The sequence below is a fragment of the Hemiscyllium ocellatum genome, chromosome 26 (genome assembly GCF_020745735.1).
Source record: "Hemiscyllium ocellatum isolate sHemOce1 chromosome 26, sHemOce1.pat.X.cur, whole genome shotgun sequence".
Classification (NCBI taxonomy): Eukaryota; Metazoa; Chordata; class Chondrichthyes; order Orectolobiformes; family Hemiscylliidae; genus Hemiscyllium; species Hemiscyllium ocellatum.
The window spans coordinates 23,895,109-23,913,547 of NC_083426.1; the positions used below are offsets into that span (position 1 = coordinate 23,895,109).

The 18,439-nt window shown below is 38.9% G+C and overlaps 1 protein-coding gene across 1 annotated transcript in view; it reads left to right on the top strand.

Annotated features, from left to right (window-relative positions):
* celsr2 (cadherin, EGF LAG seven-pass G-type receptor 2) overlaps positions 1–18,439 on the top strand; it is a 319,864-nt gene that overhangs the window by 215,113 nt on the left and 86,312 nt on the right. Inside the window, exons 7-9 of the mRNA XM_060845021.1 lie at positions 9,480–9,637; positions 11,590–11,753; positions 12,210–12,335. Of these exons, the coding sequence (XP_060701004.1) occupies positions 9,480–9,637; positions 11,590–11,753; positions 12,210–12,335 (448 nt within the window). The remainder of the gene's footprint in view (positions 1–9,479; positions 9,638–11,589; positions 11,754–12,209; positions 12,336–18,439) is intronic.

Genomic DNA, 18,439 nt, shown 5'->3' on the forward strand with positions numbered 1-18,439 from the left:
TGTTAAAAGCTACCCCTGTAAACTTCGTATCTTCCCACCCTTCAACTAATATACCCCACACCCTGTTGTTTAATAATGCAATATGTTCCTAAACTGATCGTGGTTTCAGACTTCCTTCAAAGATGTTTTTAGATCCCCTTTAATACAAATAGATATTTACCAGCCTATCCCCAGAAATGGAAACAATAAAAGAAGGGAAAGGAGGAGTCATAGAGTCACAGAGATGTACAACACAAAAACAGACCCTTTGGTCCAATTCGTCTATGCCGGCCAGATGTCCTAACCTAATCTAGTCCTATTTGCCAGCACTTGCCATATCCCTCTAAACACTTTCTATTCATATCCTATCCAGATGCCTATTAAATATTGCAATTGTACCAGCCTCCACCACTTCATCTGGCAGCTCATTCCACACACCACCTTCTGCGTGTGAAAAAGTCGCCCTTTTACATTCGTTTCATATCTTTCCCCCTCATCCTAAACTTATTGCCTCTAGTTCTGGACTCCCCCACCCTATCCATGTCCGTCATGACCTCTGAGGTCACCCCTCCGTTTTCAATGCTCCAGGGAAAACAGCCCCAGCCTATTCAGCCTCTCCCTATAGCTCAAATGCTCCAACCCTGGCGACAAGCTTGTAAATCTTTTTGAACCCTTTCAAGTTTCACAACATCCTTCAGATAGGAAGGAGACCAGAATTGCACGCAGTGTTCCAAAAGTGGCTGAACCAACGTCCTGTACAGCCGCAACTTGACCTCCTAACTCCTATACTCAATGCTCTGACCAATAAAGGAAAGTATACTGAACACCTCCTTCACTATCCTATCTACCTGCGACTCTACTTTCAAGGAATTATGAACCTGTACTCCAAGGTCTCTTTGTTTAGCAACACTCCCTAGGATCTTACCATTAAGTGTAAAAGTCCTGCTAAGATTTGTTTTCACAAAATGCAGCACCTCGCATTTATCTAAATAAAACTCCGTCTGCCACTCCTCCTCAACTCATTGGCCCATCTGATCAAGATCCCGTTGTAATCTGAGGTAATCTTCTTCACTTTCCACTACACCTCCAATTTTGATGTCATCTACAAACTGTACCTCTTATGTTCACACGGAAATCAAGTATATAAATAACGAAAAGTTGTGGACACAGCACCGATCCTTGTGGCACTCCACTGGTCACAGGCCTCCAGTCTGAAAAACAACCCTGCACCACCACCCTCTGTATTCTACCTTCAAGCCAGTTCTGTATCCAAATGGCTAGTTCTCCCTGTATTCTGTGAGATATAACCTTGTTAAACAGTCTACCATGGGGAACCTTGTTGAACGATTTACTGAAGTCCATATAGATCACGTCTATCGCTCTGCCCTCATTAATCCTTTTCATTACTTTTTCAGAAAACTCAATCAAGTTCATAAGACATGATTTCCCACGCACAAAGTCATGTTGACTATCCCGAATCAGTCCTTTCCTTTCCAAATACATGTAGTACCTGTCCCTCATGATTCCCTCTGACAACTTGCCTGTCACCGACATCAGGCTCACCGGTCTATAGTTCCCTGGCTTGTCCATACCACCCTTCTTAAGTAATGGTACCACATTAGCAAACCTCCAGTGTTCTGGCACCTCACCTGTTACTATCAATGATACAAATATTTCAGCAAGGGGCCCAGTAATCACTTCCCTAGCTTCCCACAGAGTTCTAGGATACACCTGATTGGGTCCTGGGGATTTATCCACCTTTTATGCGTTTCAACCATCCAGCACTTCCTTCTCTGGATATGGACATTTTTCAAGATGTCACGATTTATTTCCCCACATTCTGTATCTTCCATGTTCTTCTCCGTAGTAAACACTGATGCAAAATACTCATTTAGTTTCTCCCCCATCTCCTGCGCCTCCACACAAAGGCTGCCTTGCTGATCTTTGCGGGGCCCTATTCTCTCCCTAGTTACCCATTTGTCCTTAATGTATTTGTAAAAACTTCTGGATTCTCATTAATTCTATTTGCCAAAGCTATCTCATGTTCCCTTTTGCCCTCCTGATTTCTCTCATAAGTATATTCCTATTGACTTTATACACTTGTGAGGATTCACTCGATCTATCCTGTCTATACCTGACATAAGCTTCCTTCTTTTTCTTAACCAAACCCTCAATTTCTTTAGTCATCCAGCATTCCCTATACCTACCAGCCTTTCCTTTCACCCTAACAGGAATATATTGTCTCTGGATTCTCGTTATCTCAGTTCTGAAGTCTTCCCATTTTCCAGCCGTCCCTTTTACCTGTGAACATCTGCCCACAATTAGCTTTGGAAGTTCTTGCCTAATACTGTCAAAATTTGCCTTCCTCCAATTTCGAACTTCAACTGTTCGATCCAGTCTATCCTTTTCCATCACTATTTAAAAACTAATAGAATTATGATTGCTAGTCCAAAAGTGCTCACCACCCCCCACCCACTCCACCCCAACACCTCTTGCCCTGCCTTACTTCCCAAGAGTAGGTCAAGTTTTGCACCTTCTCTTGTAGTTACATCGATATACTGACTCAGAAAATGTTCCTGTGCACACTGCACAAATTCCTCTCCATCTAAACCCTTCACACTCTGGCAGTCCCAGTCTATGTTTGGAAAGTTACATTCCCCTACCATAACCACCCTATTATTCTTGCAGATAACTGAAATCTCCTTGCAAACTTATTTCTCAATTTCCTACTGACTATTAGGGAGTCAATACAACGGACCAGATGAAGGGGAGAGTGGGGTGGAAATTGGTTGCGAAATTGAATAAGTTTTCCAATTCCAAAGGAGGGAGGGAAACAGCACTGATTATATTATTGATGTACCAGAGAAAGAGTCATGGGAGGGACTTATGTAGGATTGGAACATGGAATGTTCCATGTACCCCATAAAGAGACAGGCATAACGGGGGCCCACGTGTGTACACATGGCCACACCTTTGACCTGAAGAAAATGAGAGGTTTAAAGGAGACATTGTTCGAAGTGAAGACATGCTCAGCCACCTGCAGGAGGATGGTTCAGACCTTTTTTTTTCCAGGAAAAAAAGGAGAGCTGTAAAACCATCCTGGGGAGGGTTGGAGTGTAAAAGGATTGCTGAAGAGATGGTGTTTGGTACTTGCAAACTGGAAATTCTGAAACTGAAGTCAAGTATCAGAAGAATTGCAGATGGGGCTGGACCAGGGGATAAAAAAAATTGAGTCAACGTAGGAAGAGTTCCATAAAACAAGAACAAGGAAGAAACAATAGGCTTCATGAAACACCTACATTCTGTCCAGAAAAGTGACCCTGTATACCTGCCACTGCTACACACCTGTGTTCCCTGGCCAGTGTTTCTGTCTTGGGCATATTGCAATTGACTCGCGTAGCTCAGCGCAAGTTGGAAAGCAGTGTCTCATTTCCCACTTGTGGATTCTTCAGGACTTAATATTGAGTTAAATAATTTTAGGGCCTGAATACCTTCTCCATGTCCTTTACCCTGGACAGGAAAGGGGAGGTCACAGTTAGATCAGCCAGGGCCATCTTGAATAGCAGGGCAGGCACAAGGGGATGAATGACCTACAGCTGTTTCTGTTTTTGAATTCTTCTGATCGTTTTCTTCTTTTGTACATTTACATTGGGAGCCAGCCATTTTGAATTCCATTGTGAAATACTGAGACCCAGATGCTGTATTAATGAAAATATATTCCTGCATTGTTACACAGAAATTGGCTGGTGTAATTCACATTGAGAGTGCAACATAGTACAAAACCTTTGGGAATCTAGCCAGCCACATTATAAATGCTCTATGAAATTATAAAGCATTATAAAATTGTCGAGGTTGTTCCACAATGTAGTATAATTGGGGTGCAGGAGGGTGTTTCTGTAATTTTGCACTTGTTAAATTCCTTGACTGCTCCCCTGAGCAGTTGCAGGGCCTGAATCAAGGCCCATCTCTGATAGGAAGGTTAGCTTTATTAAACAACCACCTCAATCTTCTCTCATTACCCCCTGGTGTGTGACATTGAAAGCGGCATTGGGATTGAGGTCAAAGTACTCAAGAATGAATTATGTAAATCTTCTATTGTTTATATTCCCAGTAACTGAATGTACTATACATTGTTAAACTTAACAAATTGTTTAGGTGCAAAAAGATAAAGATATAAAGAGTAATTTGACCAGTGTCACACATGGTTGATCACACTGTAAGAACATAAAGCATTAGAATTATGATGGAGCGAGTCTTTCGGCAAACAGCATTTGTAAACATTCCAAGATTCCAAATCTCCGTCAAAAATACAAGGACATGGTATTCTTTCAGCATGAATATTTCTTTCTTTGCAGAGATGTGCATTAGTGTAATGGCAGCAACAGAAGAAGCACAGATTAGTTTACTCACAGTGATATCATCCCCACAAGTGATATTGTCCCTTGATGTAATTTGGCTGTTACTTATACTTGTAAATAAATTCTTATGGATGGTTTGGTCAGCTTATTGTTATAAAGGCATAACGTTTGTGTAAATAATCCTCAGTTCTGTACATATATTGGCTTATGAATAATTTTGTAAATGCTAAGAAAGTCATTGGATTGATGCTCTGCAATCATTATCAGCGCCAAAGTGAATTCTGTACCTAAATTGGACGCAAGCATAAGAGGTACAATTAGTAAGTTTGCAGATGACACCAAAATTGGAGGTGTAGTGTACAGCAAAGAGGATTACCTCAGATTACAACAGGATCTTGACCAGATGGACCAATGGGCTGAGAAGTGGCAAATGAAGTTTAATTCAGATAATTGCGAGGTGCTGCATTTTGGGAAAGCCAATCTTAGCAGAACTTATACACTTAATGGTAAGGTCCTAGGGAGTATTGCTGAACAGAGACCTTGGAGTGCAGGTTCATAGCTCCTTGAAAGTGGAGTCGCAGGTAGATAGAATAGTGAAGAAGGCATTTAGTATGCTTTCCTTTATTGGTCAGAGTATGGAGTACAGGAGTTGGGAGGTCATGTTGCGACTGTACAGGACTTTGGTTAGGCCACTGTTGGAATATTGAGTGCTATTCTGGTCTCCTTCCTATCGGAAAGATGTTGTGAAACTTGAAAGGCTTCAGAAAAGATTTACATGGATGTTGCCAGGGTTGGAGGATTTGAGGTATAGGGACAGGCTGAATAGGCTGGGGCTGTTTTCCTTGGAGTGTCGGAGGCTGAGGGGTGAAATTATAGAGGTTTACAAAATTATGAGGGGCATGGTTAGAATAAATAGACAAAGTCTTTTCCCTGGGGTCAGGGAGTCCAGAACTAGAGGGCATAGGTTTAAGGTGAGAGGGGAAAGATATAAAAGAGACCTACGGGGCAACCTTTTCACACAGAGAGTGGTACGTGTAAGAAATGAGCTGCCAGAGGATGTGGTGGAGGCTGGTACAATTGCAACATTTAAAAGGCATTTGGATGGGTATATGAATAGGAAAGGTTTGGAGGGACATGGGCCAGGTGCTGGCAGGTGGGACTAGATTGGGTTGGGATATCTGGTCGGCATGGATGGGTTGGGCCGAAGGGTCTGTTTCCATGCTGTACATCTGAGTCTATGACTCTATAATACTATAATAATTTTAAGGCACATTGCTGAACCTGTACTAATAGCCCTAGCTAACTTAATAAGTACAGTTGACCAATGTCATTTTCTAATTAGTTAACCATTTTAATCTGCATTGGATGAGAAATGTTTATCCTGAAGGGATACATACTTTCAGATTTTATTAATGCTATGTAATGAGGCAGTCTTCTACAAAATAAGGCATGTTTTCTTATCACTGTCTACAGATTATTCAGAGAAAGCAAGGTATATGGAAGTTACAAATATTACTGTATATCCTTTGCTTGATGAATGTGCAGTAGGATCACACTATTTTAATAGCTTTAATAGTTCAGTGTTGCATGATGCACATACCAAACATATTTTAATAAATTAGACAAATAGAAAACAATGACCTAGGACTGGATTTCATATTCCCTTCATGTGGAAGAGCTATTGAATTCTAGAGGTAGCCTTCCTAATACTATTCACCCATTCCCTCAAAATATCCACAATTTCCTGAGGGAGAGGAAGATCTAAGGCAAGCACCCACCTTTGCCGCAATTGTATCGCTTAAGTGGCGAATCGTTGGTTTCTAAGGGTTGCTTCCCACCTCAACTTGGCCACCTTGCTCAAGCATCTGGCAGGAAGAGGATGATGACTCTCTCAAGGTCCCCATCTCTCCCATCAAAGGTCTGTCCCTACTTTTGCAACTTTCCGTCCTCAGCTCTCCATCATATTTTCTGAACCTCACATTCCAACATTGTCACCCTCATTCCTGCCTCCCTGCAGTAGAATAGATTAGATTCCCTACAATGTGGAAACAGGCCCTTCGGCCCAACCAGTCCACGCCAACCCTCCAAAGATTGACCCACCCAGACCCATTTCCCTCTGACTAATGCACCTAGCACTATGGGCAATTTAGCATGGCCAATTCACCTAACCTGCACATCTTTGGAGTGTGGGAGGAAACCAAAGCACTAGGAGGAAATCCACGCAGAAACGGGGAGAATGTGCAAACTCCACACACACAGTCAACTTGGCCATCTTGCTCAAGCAAGGTGGCTGGAATTGAACCTGGGACCCTGGTGCAGTGAGGCAGCAGTGCTAGCCACTGAGCCACTGTGTTTGTAATATCCTCAAATTTGATTGGACCTGATCTCAGGACCTGAGACTAAAATAGCCCCAGTCCTGGTCACTGCTGCCACAGGCTGGCTGCTTTGTGCTACCAATCAGATTAGCCAACAACTTTCTGAGGTGCTACTTCCATCCTCACTTGCAACATCGAATGACTGTGGAGCTGTTCTGATCAATGGGAAGGCATTCATCTCTCTCACTCTTCATGTGGTGGGTTTGGAAAGCCCACACCTGAAAAATCCTACTGCTGATGCGACCGAGGACTTCATCCATTGTGGCAAAAGTGGTGCAATGTGGGTTTCTTTGAATGGCTTCAGATGAAGTGAATTGCTAATTGCAGGATGTCAAGGAAAGGGACAGAACTGAGTGCAAATTGAACTGAGCAGCTGTTATTTATGTATTAGGAATCATCTGTAGAGTAGGATTAGCAATTGGGCAGCCCAACTTCCCAGTGGTATGATACATGATCAATCTAAGGTAAGCAAGAAAAGATGTAAATCATGGTGCATGTCATGGAAGAAAAATAATCTTTTTTTTACTGGAAAAGGCCTTTATTTTAAGAAAGATAACATGGCATTTTAAGCATGAATTAGTTAACAGATGACAAAATCACTGTACTTTAAAAGTTGCAGTGGTTGAAGTGTTTGGAATGGTGAGAATCAGAAAGCAATGTCTGAAGTGGTTTTGAAGAGTGTGTTTTATACTTATTTTATGAAATTCCAATTTGAAGCAATTTTCAGAAATGTCTCGTATCTGTTAGTGTAACAAAGTGAGAGCTTTGTGATTGTTTTGATAAATAAACATAGTTTTATACTTAAATTATACCTGTTTTCAAAACCTTCCCTGGCACCATCCCTCCCTGACTCTCTAATCTCCCTCAGTCTGACAATTCCTACTATGCTCCTCCAGTTCAGACAATTTGAACATCTCTGATTCCAAACACTATTTTCTTGACCATTTTGAATTCTCACTTTAAACCCCCTTACGTCACTTCACTCTCCTCCTACGATGCTCCTTGAAGCCTAACCTTGGGTTATCTGGATGTAGATTTGCTCGCTGAGCTGGAAGGTTCATTTTCAGATGTTTCATCACGATACTAGATAACATCATCAGTGAGCATCCGGATGAAGCAGTGAGTTTCATCCAGGGGCTCACTGAAGGTATTACCTAGTATGGTGATGAAACGTCTGAAAACGAACCTTCCAGCTCAGCGAGCAATCCTACATTCAGAAGCTCAACCTGAGCTACAAATCTTCTCAAAACTTGCTTGTGTTATCCTTTCAAATAGTTCCTCATGTGTCGCAGTGTCAAGTTTTGTTGGTAGTACATCTGTGTAACACTTCAATAATGTTTCACTACTTTCAAGGTGACATTAATATCAATTATTGTTGTTAGTGTATACTGAATACATGTATTCATTCTCTCTCAGGTGTGAGGTTTACATTAATGATTTGTGCACCACATTCCATTCTCCCAGCAGAAGCTTTCACATACAATTAATGGTGCAGATGTTGTCTTCCTTTCCTAAGAAATGAATTCTGTGATCTACACAGAGATATACAAAGAGAAAAGCACATGAAAGACACACAGTATGAGTTAAAGATTGAGAGTCAAGAGAATGGAAATAGAACTTAGAACTAAGTTTCAATATTTCCTCCAAATCCAGGCCCCAGCACCTGGTAAAAGTTTTATTGTAATTAAGTAGCACATTTATAATTGTTTGAACAATGCCATATTAAGAGTGTCACTCTTATTCATATGAAAGCTGGCACTTCAGCTTTACCTTCGCGCTCTCGTCTGGAGCAAGTTATTACTGGAAGAACATAGGAACCAGCAGGAAGGAATAGAATCCACAAAGCTAGGCAAAGGGTCTTGTGCAGTTGAGACAGGCCAGCATTCAGAAAAGAATACTGGAAATATTGTTCTGTTCATTGATTGATCCTCGATTCAAGGATCAAACTATTTCAAGAAACACCCAGAATTCTCCGAATTAATTCAGTTGTATATTCTGTGACATAAGTGATTAGTGAAGGATCATAATGGTTTGTGATTGTTTTGGTAATCACTTATTTCAAGTTTGCTAATGAAAATCAAATTTTTGAATCTTTTGATTCAAATGTAATCAGTAAGGACAAGATTAGATATATGTTTAAAAACCAAAAATTTCAATTTTCTGCACTGAAGTAGTTTCTCATGCAGTGTCCGAAATGCATGTGTTTTAGCTGAGATCATCAAAACCTGTTTCCCTTACGATTTTAAGCAATTGCTTCTTTGAAAGGTTATGAGCATGATTGAGAGTCTTATCGCAGATATTAAAGCTGGTGTCTTAAATAAATGTTAAAGAACAGGATTGTTCATATAATTAATTTTCTGTAACTGACAGGGCACAATTGGTGCACCATCTTGTCAGAAGACATTAACAAAAGCAACATGCGACATAATACACTTCTTGTTTTGGGATCTATCTAAGGACACTTGGTAAAATAGAGTATTTTTGGCTGATTTCTTAATATTGGCATCAGGCTATCATGTTGACATCATAATTAAACATTTTGAGTTCCATTTTGTGCACTAAAGTTATTGAATTATAGGAATATTTCTGATTGTATGGACCACAATTTGCTTGGGATGATGTAAAGTGTTTACAAAATGAACAGTGGATGAATGCCAACCACTTATGGTATTCACAATATAAATGATATTTCTTCCTTGTCATACGCTCCTGCATTAACTGTGACATTCAAAACTTACGACAGTATTTTTATTTTTTCTCTCTACAGCCAGTTATAGGGAAATCAGGCATTCCTCAAGGACCTTCTGAGCAAAAGGTTGCCGTGGTTACTGTTGACGACTGTGACACTTCCGTTGCATTGCGCTTTGGCAGTTTCATTGGGAATTATTCCTGTTCAGCTCAAGGAACACAATCTGGATCAAAAAAGTAAGATTATTTAAAAATACGAAATAAGCTTGTGATAATTCTTCCCTTTATTATTCACAGCCAACAAGAACATCATAAAGTTTTTTTTCAACCCCATTGATTCAACCAGCACAATTAACTGCGCAAAAATTTCCAACTTTAGTCTAAAGAACAACCATGGAAATAGTGCAACTCTTTTAACAGAATTATCCCAAAAGACTTCAATACCATGTAAGGAAAACAGACAGAGATGCACACAGAAAAATAGTCACAACCAGAAGCTTGATTTAAGAGAGGATTTTCAGGAGAATCTTAAAGGAGGAGAGGGAGGTGGAGAAGAAGATAGATTAAGCACGTGAGTTTTAGGTAGTTCATGATAAGGAAAGGGAAGGTGACTCATAGGCAGCCAGAGGCAAAGAAGCATGTAGTGAATAAACACACTGCTCACTGTAATTCTAAGTTTGGCCGATTGGAAGGTGCAAAGATCATCTTAGCTCTGAGGAAAGAAAAACACCTGTAGTGTGACATTTGCAGTCTGTCTTATTTTGAAGGCAGTGGTAATCACCAACAGCGTTAATGTGAAATAGTGGAAATATCCAGGCTCATGTCTTCACAGTTAACCCTCACCATTGTGTTTCAGACTGCCCTTAACGTATGCTATGAAAATATCCACAAATGCATTATAATGTGTAACTTACCACTATATAGTTGCATATATTTTGATATCTACAGATGGAAAAAAAATCAGTGAATGGGACTGACTATTAATTATTACCACATAGTATGTCAAGGCATACAAGGGCTATGGTCCAGTTGCTGGAAAATGGGATTAGCATAGTTAGGTTGTTGTTTTGGACTGGTGTAGACTTAATAGGCTGAAGGGCCTTTTTCTGTGTTGTAGACCTCTATGACCTTATGACTCTGACTGTCATGTGAGTAATATACCATGCAGCTGCACTGTTTCAGATGCATTGCATCTTTCATAATTTCATTCCATGGCATTTCATTTTCAATTGAATTAGCCTAATTTCTAACCTCAGCATATTCTACTAATTTAACCCATCCACATATCTCACAGGTAGGTATTTGGACTATATATTTGCTTTGGCAATGTTTACTTGGTAGCAGTACCAAATTTTTTTTTTCTTGTGATTGTCGTAAATGAAAAGGAGAATACTTGCATTAATCCTGCAAATAATTGTCTTTCTTGTCCCTGTTCGATTCTGCCCTTTCTGAAGATAGGGCACTCTGCTGATTAAACAGATGAGTTGCGGTATTGGCTGTGACTGTAAATAGTCAATTTCATTGGAGTGAATTATAGCTAAACAAGGGAATATCCAAACATTCTCACTTTCTAGCATGAGTCACTGACCATCAACTTGAATTATCTAGTTAAAAATCACACAACACCAGGTTATAATCCAACAGGTTTAATTGGAAGCACACTAGCTTTCGGAGCATTGCTCCTTCATTCGGTGGTAGTGATGAAGGAGCGATGTTCCGAAAGCTAGTGTGCTTCCAATTAAACCTGTTGAACTATAACCTGGTGTTGTGATTTTGTAACTTTGTACACCCCAGTCCAACACTGGCATCTCCAAATCATTGAATTATCTATTGCAACTTATTCTAAGTAAAACTTTGCATATGTCAAACATGTAAGATAGTTCAATTTTTAATTGCTGTTTATTTCTTCCATGCACAAAATCATCCAATATTTCTTTATTTGTATTACATCATGAATATTAATATTGAGCAAACCACATCTCAATTCCATGATATTAATCAAGATTTCATGGCAATATATGGTTATGGTAGTTCACCTTTAGTTAAGGATTTGTGCATTACTATCATACTTCATTATATATGTATGGTTTTGCCCACACATGATCATCTCTAACTGGTAAAATTCAACCTATGGATGAAGGATCTTATATTCAGAACAGCCTAAACTATTTTTTGATTTTGTTTCTCAGGTCCCTGGATTTGACAGGTCCTTTGCTTCTTGGTGGAGTTCCAAACTTGCCTGAGGACTTTCCTCTTCAGAATCATGAATTTATGGGATGCATGAAAAACCTGTTTATAGATAACCAGCAAATTGATATGGCTGATTTCATAGCAAATAATGGCACAGTATCAGGTAAGTTAGAGAAACCATTATGATGTAACACATTGGAGTTCCCAGTGTACTGAGTTTGCCAGAAAGGTAAAGCAGCATCAGAAAAAGAAAATGTAAAAGGTCAGCATCTCTCTGTGGTCAGACTGGGAATAATATTGGCAGAACTTATGGTCAGAGTTTTTTCTTTGCTTGCATATCACATGGGAAAACCTAACAGAGTAAGGAAAGTTTATTTAAAGGCAAAAATAATAATGCTTTGTAGTAAATAGGTACGTAGTAAATAGGTTTACATTAAAAATGTAAATTGTCCTGCAGAAAAATAAATTATCTGCTTTCACTCTGAAATTAAATGGATTATAATTTGTTCTGCCACAAAGAGCCAGCTGAATTCTCACTTTTGAAATTAAGGAATAGATGACAGTGCTTTACAATAAATGTGATGGTACAAAAAGGTGAGCCTAATCTTTCCTTTCGTAGGGTGCTCTGCAAAGTGGAATTTCTGTGATTCAAGCACATGCAAGAATGGAGGAACATGTGTTAACAGATGGGAGACCTTCAGTTGTGAGTGTCCCCTGGGCTTTGGAGGCAAGAACTGTGAACAAGGTACAGTCACAGATGCAAAACCTCATCTGTATGTTGATCAGAATTCTTATTTCAGTTAATAAATTACCAGAGCTTTTTATTTATTGGCAGTTGCTGCATTAAGCAGTTTTTCTTTTGAATTAAGGAGTTTGATCTTTGTCCCTAAAGACCAGATTCTGACTTCTCTTCCTTGACATTCAGGACAAAATTTATTACCATGTTCTCAACACTATCTATCATTAGGTTCATTTGGACAGGAACGACTGTTGGGGCTATGGTGTGGAGGACTGAATCAATGAATTGAGCTACAGCAATAGGAGTGGGAGAGACAATGAAAGTTAGTGATCAAACAAAGTAAATCTGCACTGGGCCATTTTCAAAAGGCAAGTGTTAGAAGGGTCATACATAAAGTGACCAATATGATGTATATTAAATGGCCAGCATGAAAGGACTTCAAATTTTTGTAATTTCCTTTTTTATAATGTGTTGTGAATGCAGTGCAGATTTTCACCGAGTTCATTAAGGCACTGCTTTGTTCATACAATTAAGTTTTTAAAGGGAATGTGGCAAATTGAGAGCAAGCTTGTTGAAGGACAGAAAATAAAATTGGTTAATAGCTGTTTTTTGGATTGGGTGGGTATAAGTAGTAAGTTCCCACATGGTTAGCATGTCTTTACTGGTGTTCCGTGTCTAATCTGAATACAGAATTCCAGTTAATAGAAGTGTAACATTTTTACTGAAAGGCTAATATTCCAACAGGTGATATGGACTAGGGGTCCTCATTATGTTTTGTAAAATACCATGATTATATTTGCAGGTTTAATTATATGATGTGTGTTCTTATTAAATTGACAGTTGACCATGAAACCATTGTCAATTGTAGGAAAAACTCATCTAGTTCACTAATATTCTTTAGGCAATGATATCTGTCATCCTTGCATGTGACCAGATCCACATCAATGTGATTGATTGTTAACTGCTCTCTGAGCAATTAGAGATGGATAATAAATCATGGTCTAGCCAGAGATGCCCGCGTCCTGTGAATGAATAAAAAGAAATGCAAAGTGGTTATTTCCCAAGGTAGTGATTTAATGTGTATAACTCTAATTAACTACTCTTAACTGATAAACTTTGCTAGTTAGCCGCCTTTAGGTTGTGTAATGAAGATTAACGTTCAATGTGAATAACAAGAATTCGATGTCCTTCCTAACTCTCTGACTGCCAGCTATACTTGAAACAGTATAGTTGAACCACATTTATCTAGAAAGCTGGGAGTCAACCAACAGGAGTTAAAAGTTTTGTAATGCATAGCAAAATGGCAGACTTCCAAAAGTTCTGAAAGTTCACAAAATGTATACATGTACATGCAGCACAGCAGATGGCTGCAAAGTGAATTGTGTAAAACACAAAACCCCTGTGCTTGGATCCAGTTACAATGCACCTGCCTCTGGCATGATGGAGTCTGTCTGTCTTTAAAAACAACCCTTCAAAAGAAACCAAAATAAAACATAAGAAAATCTTCAGATTGAGTCTCAGGAGTGTTTTAGTAAATACTTTTTTATTTTAGATGTTAAGTTATAAGCATGGAACATTATTATGGTAACAACTTCAGTTTTGCTTTTATAGGTGCCATCAGCTTTGCATTGTTGTAAATAATAAAAATGTAATTTTTTTTCTCTGTAAACATGAATAACATGTATACAATACTTTAAATGGACATTTTCAACACTGAGTATTTCAAACATGAATCCAGAATTCTTTGAAGATAAAAGTAAAGACGTTCTCAATCATTGGCAGGCCAGATCTATCAAGTTTGTGAGTTCAAAGTTTGGGAGAAGATTTGTAGCTTGGGTGCTCGTTGTTGTGGTTCTGTTCGCCAAGCTGGGAGTTTTTGTTGCAAACGTTTCGTCCCCTTTCTAGGTGACATCCTCAGTGCTTGGGAGCCTCCTGAGAAGCGCTTCACAGGAGGCTCCCAAACACTGAGGATGTCACCTAGAAAGGGGACGAAACGTTTGCAACAAAAACTCCCAGCTTGGCGAACAGAACCACAACAAGTTTGTGAGTGTATGCATAATACATTTTAATTGCAATAATTAACTACTAGGACATTTCAATCATAGAATGTTATTTGTCTTTTGCTGTGTTAGCTGATCTCAATTGCAGCAGTGCCAGGCAACTCTTATTAGTCTCAATGACCAGGGTAAGGAACTTTTCCACATATCCAGCTGTCTACTTACTCTACGCCAGAGAATTCTGGAAAAACCCAATACATCAGGCAACACCTTTGCAGAGAGAAACAGAATTAATGTTTCTAGACCATTGACTCCTTCAGGACTGTTCTGACAAAGAATCATACTTGACCAGAGCATTAAATCTATTTCTCACTCCATAGATTCTCCAGACAAGCTGAGTTTCTCTAGCATTTCTGCATTTCTTTCAGATTTCTAGCATTCTGCAGTATTTTGCTTTTATATATCTACTGAACCTTCCTGCAAACTGTAAGTGTCAACACCAAGTGATCAGATTGGGCTTGATTGGGATACTCCATATAATTGAATAATTTGCAAATTGTCACTATGAATTCAAAACGACAGTGTCCACACCTATAATTCTAACCCAATGTGAGCCAACCTCTTTCGAAAGGGAGAGAGGGATAAAATCAAGAGAAATCCTTTCCAGACAGTAATGCGTACCAATGAATCTTGTGAAAGTTGCAAACCACTGGAATTCAAATATCATCATGATGCAGGAATCAATAGACTTCCTAAGTTTTTGAATTATCATTAAACACAAAAATGAAACTTCAACTTTGTAGTAAATCCAGAATCATGTAATCTAGAATTTATTCGTGTAAATTTTCAACTTCTAATACCATAAATAATGGGATTGTGAATCCTACATAGATATGAAAATATGAAAGCTGAATTACCATCTACCAGTAAAATATGAGCATATTTCTACCATGGAAGTTTGCTTGTTAAAGGAAGCTCTGTTCAAATGGCTGAAAACAAATATTTCTGTGCTGTAGACCTGTATGAATATGACTCTATAATATGGTCTAAAAATTAGGATGCACATATTTTCATCCCGAAAGTTCTTCACTCATGAAAAGAAGCCAAAGTAAGGAGAGCTCCCGGAGATGTATGAAATGCCTAGCAAGATAGAAAAGTTCAGTTCTGAATAGTAATTCAGGTCAATCTACAACTGCATAAAAAGGACTACACTGTCACAAAACACAAGTTGAAGAGGATTTGGATTGTAAACATTTTTTTGTTCAAATATGTCAGTGCGAAAACCATGATTTTGAACCATAGGCAGTGGGAATATATTCAGGCTGAAGTGCCAGTAATAATTCTGTGGCCACTTAGCATTTGATCCCTCCTGTCTGTTTCTACCATTAACATAATGCACTGTGTATGACTAATTTGCACAGCTGCTAGCTAACATGGAGCAGAGAAGGAAAGATAAAAGAGCGCAAGGGAAATGTAGGCTGGAGGGGAATTGAATGATGTCACATATTGGAATGTCAAGAGTACTTGGGTTTGGCTTCAACTCTGATGAATAAGATAACTTTATTTTCTCTTAAGGTCACTAGGCAAAATGAAGTAAGTTGAATGTTTGCATATCATCTCCATGACATGGAATTCTTTTGCTAATCTGAGTGGTATGTGAAATGGCAGTGTTGGTGAGCAATATTATCAAATGCTTACCAAATAATTTAAGGATGGAACACCTGCAGTTAGGACAGTTGAAAAGTGACTTGTAGACTAATTGAAGTATTTGATAAAATAGATTTTGGAGTACAGCTTGCTGTCAAAGTGTAAACAAAAACATTTTTCAGAACAGACTTACAAACTAGGAGCTGGAGTAGGCCATTTGGCTCCGAAGTTCAATAAGATTATTGCTAATCTGATTGTAACCTGAGTTCCACATTCCAACCTACTCTTGAATACCCTTGACTCCCTTTCAGCAAGAATCTATCCACCTGTACCTTTTAAAGATATTCAATCACTCTGCCACTACCACTGTCTGACGAGGAGAATTTCACTCAGAATCTTTGGTGTTTCATAAGAGAGCCACTCATTCTTCCAAACATCCAATGGACACAGGCTCAAAGCTATCCACCTTTTCCCAAAAGATACTTTCTAATCTCAGGATTAAGTTTTATAAACCTTTTCTGAACTTCGAGTGCATCTATATTCTTTCTTAAATAAGGAGACCAAAAATGTACACCATGCAAGTACTCTGTAAAACTATTGCAAAAACATCTCTACCTTTCGATTCCATTTCCCCTTACAATAAATTACACCATTCTATTTGCTTTCCGAATGCCTCTCTGTTTCTGTAATACTAACTTCTTGTGATTCATGTACCAGGATGCCCAAATCCTCCTATACATCTGCGTTCTACAGTTTCTCTCCAATTAAGCAACATGCTGCTTTACTATCTTTCTGCCTAAGTGGGTAAATTCACATTTTGCGACATTATACTCCACCGCTGTGTTTTTTCCCATTCGCTCAACCTGTCCATAACTACTTTGCATAGGTTGGTTTACTCATTTGGCTGGATGGTTGGTTTGCAATGCAGACTGATGCCAACAGTGTGGGTTCAATTGATGGTACCAAAGTCCACCAGGTAGCAGAACAGAGTGCAGAATACATTGTTAAAGCAGCAGAGTAGGTGCAGAGAGATACATCAACATTAACATTTAAGCAATGCATTCACATTGTGAATTTGTGCATTTAAACTTTTATATCTTCTGGAAGAGAGTACAACTGGGTTGGGACTGGTCTCTGGTTGCTTTCCTGAGGCAGCAGGAAGTATAGATGGAGTCAATAGATGGAAGGCTGGTTTGTGTGATAGAATGGACTATGCTCACAACTCTGTAGTTTCTTGCAATAATTCCTGATAATATGGCATTAGAGCACTATGCCAATATTTAAGAATGTTTGAACAAGAGAAATGGATAAAGAAAGAACCTGTATTCATATAATATCTCTGAAGACAGTCAGTCAGTTACAACTAATGAAAGGAAAAAGGAAACTCGGTCAGTCTTTTTTTGAGACCTGCTCGGTGTTTGCTTGCAGCTATTTAGTTCCTCTTCCAAATTGACACTCATTATGTTCTAGCCTTGATGGTGAGTATGAACAACTTATTTTACCTTAGGAAACAACATGAGTAAGTTCAGTTATCACATTTACTGTTGTCCATGGACTCATGCTTTAACTAATTCTTTTCATTCCCATGCTCTTTCAGCCTGGGGCAGTAAGGCTAATTTTAGACCTCTATGACCACCCAAAATGATGAAGATCTAACCTTCCTGTTATCAGGATGGTCTGAACCACAGCAAGCCTACGTTTATTCACTAATCCACTGGGGGGGACGGCGGGGGGGAGGGGGAGTAGATTGTTGTTTTTAACACCCAAGAGTTAGGAAGTGCAGCTTTTGTTGGAAGGAAGTTACTGTTTATACAGAACCAGAACAAAATGATAATATGTGCGACTGTCATTCAACTGTCGATTGTTACCAGATCAAATGAAGTTTTAATAATTGCCCTATAGCATTTGCCAAGTTCTCTTTTGCAACAGTAGGAGAAAGGAAAAGTTTTCTTATGTTTAATGTTTCCTTCTTAGCAGCTGCTTCCGTTCTATTCTAAATTTATAAAGCAATTCAGTCAGATTCCACAAGCTGACCTCCTGCATTCTCAGGTCAATGAATTTTCCATTAATTGTAAAACAATAGCAATCGTAATAGAAATTCCCTGGAAATGGCCATCTGTATGAGGAGTTAAAGATTTGTATCTGTGTTCATTGATATTGAGAAGTTTAGTTTCCTCTGCTGCAGATGTTTGCTTTGGGGTGCAATGCTGTTGGTTGAAAAGGTAGCACAGCATTCTGAATATACAGCATCTTAATGGAGCTAATTCATTCTTAAGACAAGAGGACAGCTAGATTAAAGATGTATACTTTTGCCATTTAACCTATGGGAAAAAATCAAAGCAGCTGAAGCGTGGATGCTGAAAGTTAAAGCTGATCTAAAATGAGATAGTAAATGAGGGATAAAAAACTACATTGAACATGAGTGCTGAAAAATCATGCTACCCGTCACTGTAAGGGTTGTGACCT